This window comes from Bufo gargarizans, chromosome 1, assembly GCF_014858855.1.
Source record: "Bufo gargarizans isolate SCDJY-AF-19 chromosome 1, ASM1485885v1, whole genome shotgun sequence".
NCBI lineage: Eukaryota > Metazoa > Chordata > Amphibia > Anura > Bufonidae > Bufo > Bufo gargarizans.
The window spans coordinates 142,843,547-142,849,546 of NC_058080.1; the positions used below are offsets into that span (position 1 = coordinate 142,843,547).

Consider the following 6,000-nt stretch of genomic DNA (forward strand, 5'->3'; position numbering starts at 1 on the left):
AACAGTTACTCACCTATTTTCATGCATTCCATAGAAGTGATTAGAGAGAGCCTTACATGCACAGCCTCCTCTCCTTTTATAGTGGTTCTAGACAGGGCCCCGTTCTCAAGATAGGAGTGGGTCGCAGAGGTGGGACCCGCACCTATTGGACATATAAGGCATATCCTATGCATATGTCATAAATATCTAGATGGGACATCCCCTTTAATGGTGTGAAGAGCGAAGGGTTGTCACAACCTCTCCTTTCTTTACATAAAACTTTAACTGTATTTTTGGGAACTTAGTAGATCTCTTAAACCTCTTTGTCAATATCACAAACAGCTCCTCAAGGAAATGAGCATTAAATGTATTTTGGGTGCAGTTGACATTACGTAAATTTGAGGATTTTCCATTAAGGTGGATGTCCTGTTTGGAGAACATAATCTACATTTGTAGGTCATCTGGGTGTTTGGAGGTCCTCTAGAGAGCAGGGTGCTTATTGGAATTGGTGGAAAGGATCTTAAAAGTAATTTAAGGTCTTCAACTAATAATGAGGGGAGAGATTACCAGTTGGGTTCCCCTTCCTCTGTTAACCGTGTAGGCCATAATTTTACTTATAACAGTTGGATTTCTACACTAGACTACCCCTTTAAGCATTTTTTATAGCAGTTTAATCTTAGATGCATGATTAGGTACCAACCCAAGGAGAGATATGACATGTCACGAAATTATGGCCTTGTAAAACGGAGTCAGAACAGATGAAGTTTCATCTTTACTAGGAGCAAATGTAGGTGTTTATTGATGTCCAAGAAACAAAGTCGTTTGATTTGTCAGGTAACATAAGCAAATGGTGAACTGCAGTTCCTCACACCATGAGAATAAAAAGCTGCTAGAGAACCGGTTAACAGGACGTATGCATGTGTCCCGTGACCTGTATCTGGGTCACTATAGTAGTACAAGATCTGAGAATGAGATTAGTATGATTAGTACATTTTATAGGTCAGATTAGGTCTTTTATTGTGGCATTTTGCTTTTGTGGCGTATTTCAGTATCCTTATTAAACATGGCAATGAATGCAAACAAGTCTCAGGTATAGAAAATGAACATCTGTACATACTGTGGTCATATAATGTTGTATACAGGTTTTATTTTTTATTTTTAACTTATTGGTGACAATAACCTAGATTTATCTAATGAATCTTTTAACATTATATTATAGGCTCGACTCCCAGTGAAGTGGATGGCACCTGAAAGTATTTTTCATTGTGTGTATACATTTGAAAGTGACGTCTGGTCTTATGGGATCCTGCTTTGGGAGATCTTTTCTCTGGGTACGTTGCTCTCATTATTTCTAAATTTGTACTTATCCACCCAGTAAGCAGATGAAATATTCCACAAAGACTGAAGCTTTTCTACTCTGTTGCCCCATGCCATCCCATGTAGAAGTACACTCAGCTCTATAGTCAACCAGTCCTGCTGAAATCAGTGGTTTACTCAACTTTACTCTTATGTTTGGCCCCCTTTATTTCCTGTGCCCTGGAAGCTGTGCATTTTCAAAGCACACTCATCAAAATCACTGTCCATATTAATGTCCAAGTCATATCAAGCAAAGTAAGATGCTTGGGATGATGATTTGGATCTAAAATCCCAAGAGAAGACTAAACTACCCAAGCACAGGATAGGAGATACTAGCAAAGTAGTTTTAGGCAATGGGTGTATACCTATTACAGATGATGTCCAGCCTAGTATCCAACAACCCCAGTAGGCATCCCCAATAACCTGCGGCTAGTTAAAAAAAAATCACCTGTCCATGGTTCCCACGTTGCTGCTTGGTTCCCAGCCGCCTCTGGTCCCAGGAAATGGTGTGGTCCTGTGACCACTGTGGGCAATCACTGGCCTCAGCGATTACATGTTGGAACAACCCGCAATGGTCAAGGGACCACTCCACTTATGGTCTGCTGGTGACCAGAAGTCCCTGGAAACGGCAGGACCACAGACAGAAGTTCTTTTTTCTTTATTTGGCACAGGTTACAACTAGGGATGAGCGAATCGACTTTGGATGAAACATCCAAAGTCGTTTCACATAAAACTTTGTTTCAATACTGCACGGAGCGAGTTTTACAGTATAAATCAATTTCTGAAGTTATTATGCGAAGTCTCGTGAGACGTCGCAAAGTAATAACTTTGGCTCGTCGGAGCCAATAGCGCTCGCTCCGTACAGTATTGAAACAAAGTTTTATGCGAATCGACCTCGGATGTTTCATCCCTAGTTACAACCATTGAGGTCATGCTCTGAGGTCAGCAATCTATTTAATGATGTCTTACAGGAATAAAGTGGTGAACAGTGATGTGCATATAAGTGGCTCTTGTTAAAGGAAGTCCTAATTTAACAAAAATCATGATTACTGTCAGCCCTGCCCTCCCCATACTAATAGTTTCTTCTGCTTCTGTAATTCTTATCCTGTTTTAACATCGCTTTGTTTGATTAATGAACAGGAAGCAGCCCATACCCTCGTATGCCGGTGGACTCCAAGTTCTACAAAATGATAAAGGATGGTTACCGCATGCTGAGCCCAGATTGTGCACCAGCCGAGCTGTGAGTAAACACACTTTTGGTTCCTATATTTTTTTTTTCCTATTGACATTTTGAAAATCTTTTTCAAATTTTACAGACAAAAAAGGATAATATTTTACTACATTATTTTAATTTGTAGCATAAAAATCTAATTAGATTGACTACATTTAGTAGTCTAGTGGAGCCATGGGAGCACATGACTCTCAGAATACCTTCCTATGGCTCCTTGCTCCTTACTTGTTAGCAGCTGCAGAAATCCCAAAATAATATTTTGTAGGATCACTTCTTCAATTAATATTCATCAATATTTTTCACTTTCAGCTATGAGATAATGAAGAGCTGTTGGAACAGCGACCCGGTGAAGCGACCGACCTTTAAGCAGATTGTACAGATGGTGGAACAGCAGCTTTCAGACAGCAAGGGGCATGTAAGTATATTTTATCTTTTTGCTGGAGTCTAAAGTTATAAGCTATGGTGGAACTTCTGCTGCTTTTAATTATATAATAGATCACGAAGACTGATAGGTTGTGATAGCTGCAATGTGGACACTGAATGTTTGGTGTTCAGGCTCTTCTCTAATAGGTCTTACAGGAGTAGCCTCCTTTGGCTCATCAGAGCTGTGTGCATGGAATATGTCCTGTACACATCCCTCCATGTGCTGTCATGTGATTCCTCTGCATGACGCAAATATTGTCCACTAAAGGCACTATTTATAGGGAAGAATCGCCCTGTAATATTGCATCTGATGGAGCATGCATGTCTCCATGAAGTCTTATGAGTACCGTATTACAGATCAGAGGTTGTACATAGTCGTCACAAGGTTGTGCACATGAATGACAACTGAAATGTGAAACATCCCAATATGATAAAATAACCTTAGGCATCTTGTATATCACCTTCTTAGACACCTTGCTCAGGCCTGGCAATTTATTTTGGCTAGAAACGCTATGGATATGCTGTACTCATTGCCTAATATTTAGAATACTAATATTGTTCTCATTTTTGTCACAAAAACAGAAGATTTCAAACGGCTCTCCTGTGTGTCTGAACCACGTCCCTGTGGATCATTCCGTGAGGATCAATTCAGTGGGGAGCAGCACATCATCTACTCAGCCCTTACTGGCCAACAGGGAACGCTGAAGACCCCTTCATGTCGCCTCTCTCTGCTTGTGGATCTTATCTTCACACACATTTCCAAATGTTACAACATTGTCGCAATCCTACTGAGCTGCTGAATTTCAAGACAGAACGTTCGCTGGCATTGCTGATTCATGTGATAGCAGAAGAAATAGACTTTAGGTATATTCAAACATTTTGTCACACGTTGTTTCCTTGTGAAAATCATATGGAAACAACCTACTGCATGAAAGCTCGACCTGTGTGTCAGTGACCGGTGGTGGATTATGGATAAAGACTTGAGATCCTGGATTTAAAGCTTCTGAGATCACTGATCCAGGAATTTTCGAAGAGACTTAAAGGCATTGTTAATTGACTTGTAGCATTAAAAAAAAAACTCAGTGCAAAAGCTGAATCCTGCTGAACCGCTTCTGCTGTGTGACCAGACACGCGTACGTCTCCAGTGTCTTGCTACTGATTCATTTCTCCTATACAGTATATTTCATGCAGATATTTATTGACCATTCTCATGCACTTATTCACATTGATAGATACAGCAAATATTGTTATTCGAGTTAAATTATTTGGATATATAACTTTCATCTTTAGTACCAGAGGGATGCTTTGCTTTGTATAGAATGGGTCAAAGCACAAATTACTGATCGGTGGATTGCTGAACTACAGCTACCATAATCCTTGGACGATTCATGACAGTTGTATATTCGGTCAGATGAATATCATAGACCTGTCTTACTGAGATCCCTTTCTTCTAATGCATTTTGGTTCTATACAAAAAGGTGGGCTGAGGCATTACCCTGTATTTGCACTGCATCTGTCTTTTTTGCACCTTTTTAAAATGTCAAATATTTTCCAAAAAAAATAAAAATAAGAATGCTTTGGCATTTTGCCTCTGGCCATTCAGGGATGGTAGGAATTCCTCTGTATGATCGCAGACAAATCACTTAGAATATGCCTGTTAACCAAACCATTAATACGAAAGGTACTTTTTGGGGGCACTTAGTCAAACACTTTTATTTTAATGGTTTAAGATGTTATATTTTTGTACATTTTTACGGCAACTGTTACTTTCAATGTGACTGGATGTTAACATTTCGTTCTTATGTTTTATTTTGTGTTGTTTTTTTCTGTAAATATGGAAAATGTAGCATTTTTTTGCGTTTACCCCTTCCCTTTACTCAAAATATTTTTGTATGTATGTACATAGGTGTAATTAGTGTTGCAAGTTTCAAGACATTTGGGGTATGTTGCCTGATTGTTATAAAGAGTTGTTAATAAACTGTTTCGTCATGTTACAAGTTTTCCTTATTGCATGAAAACATGGAGACCAAAGCACTCCTCTCTATTTCCCATGCTAGATGTAGGCTAGCTTCACCGCTTAGCCTATATGCGTAGTTGGTGCTGTCTTTGTGTTGACAAGCCTTTATTCTCACATGGCTGAAGGCAAAGAACAGTACTGAATGCTACTGTCAAATTGAATGTAGTTGTAGTATCAGACATGTAAGGGAAACTGTCTTCAATACAGCCTACCTTAAAATTGGGGCATCTGTTTGTTGTAATTGTACTCACTATCTGATAGGCTATTTCAGGAGCTGCCCCTACCTACAACAACACCTGAAGAAAAGGACTCACCGCTGGCAGACAAGACCACCTCGTCTGTTTCAGCTGGACCCCCTTAATGCCATCCACTAAATGCATTAGGAGACGTAAAGGGACTATCCAGGTATTTGATATTGATGACCTATCCACAGGATAAGTAATCAATATCAGATTTGCAGGGATCAAACTCCCGGCTCCCCTCGCCATTCAGCTGTTTGAAGGGGCTGCTGTGCTCACTAGAGCTCCGGTGAGAACTGTGGTCCCTTTACAACTTGCCAAGCACTGCGCAGCGCCGTACATTGTATAGCGGCTGTGCTTGATATTGTAGCTTAGCCCCTTTCACTTGAATGGGACTGAACTGAACTGTACCTTGGCCACGTGACCAATGTACAATGATGTCACTGGCCCATGAAAAGACCTAATCTCTCATGGAGCACTGCTGCTTCTTTGAACAGCTGATCGGTGGGTATGTTGGAAGTCATCCCCCTGCCGATCTGATATTGAGGATTTATCCTTAGGAAAGGTCATCAATATCAAATTCCTAGATAACCCCTTTAAGACCCCCACACACATATATTTTTGCCGGATCCTTTTGTTCTCCTAGGTCCTAGGAGATAAGCTGGCTTTCTCCTCTCTCCCCATTGAATACCCATACACGTTCGGCCGATGCCATAGATGGGACCTGAACCATCCATGTATTACATGACCAGTCA

The 6,000-nt window shown here is 40.4% G+C and overlaps 1 protein-coding gene across 3 annotated transcripts in view; it reads left to right on the forward strand.

Moving 5' to 3' along the window:
• Positions 1-5,283, forward strand: part of KIT (KIT proto-oncogene, receptor tyrosine kinase) — a 53,464-nt gene extending 48,181 nt beyond the window's left edge. The window contains exons 18-21 of one of the 3 annotated variants that reach the window (XM_044299188.1): positions 1,199-1,310; positions 2,476-2,575; positions 2,876-2,981; positions 3,572-5,279. In XM_044299188.1, coding sequence (XP_044155123.1) covers positions 1,199-1,310; positions 2,476-2,575; positions 2,876-2,981; positions 3,572-3,694 — 441 coding nt within the window. In that variant the 3' untranslated portion in view covers positions 3,695-5,279. Of the gene's footprint in view, positions 1-1,198; positions 1,311-2,475; positions 2,576-2,875; positions 2,982-3,571 lie in introns of all 3 variants that reach the window. The other 2 variants (XM_044299197.1, XM_044299206.1) reach the window with 2 other exon arrangements.
• The last annotated feature ends 717 nt before the right edge of the window (positions 5,284-6,000 follow it).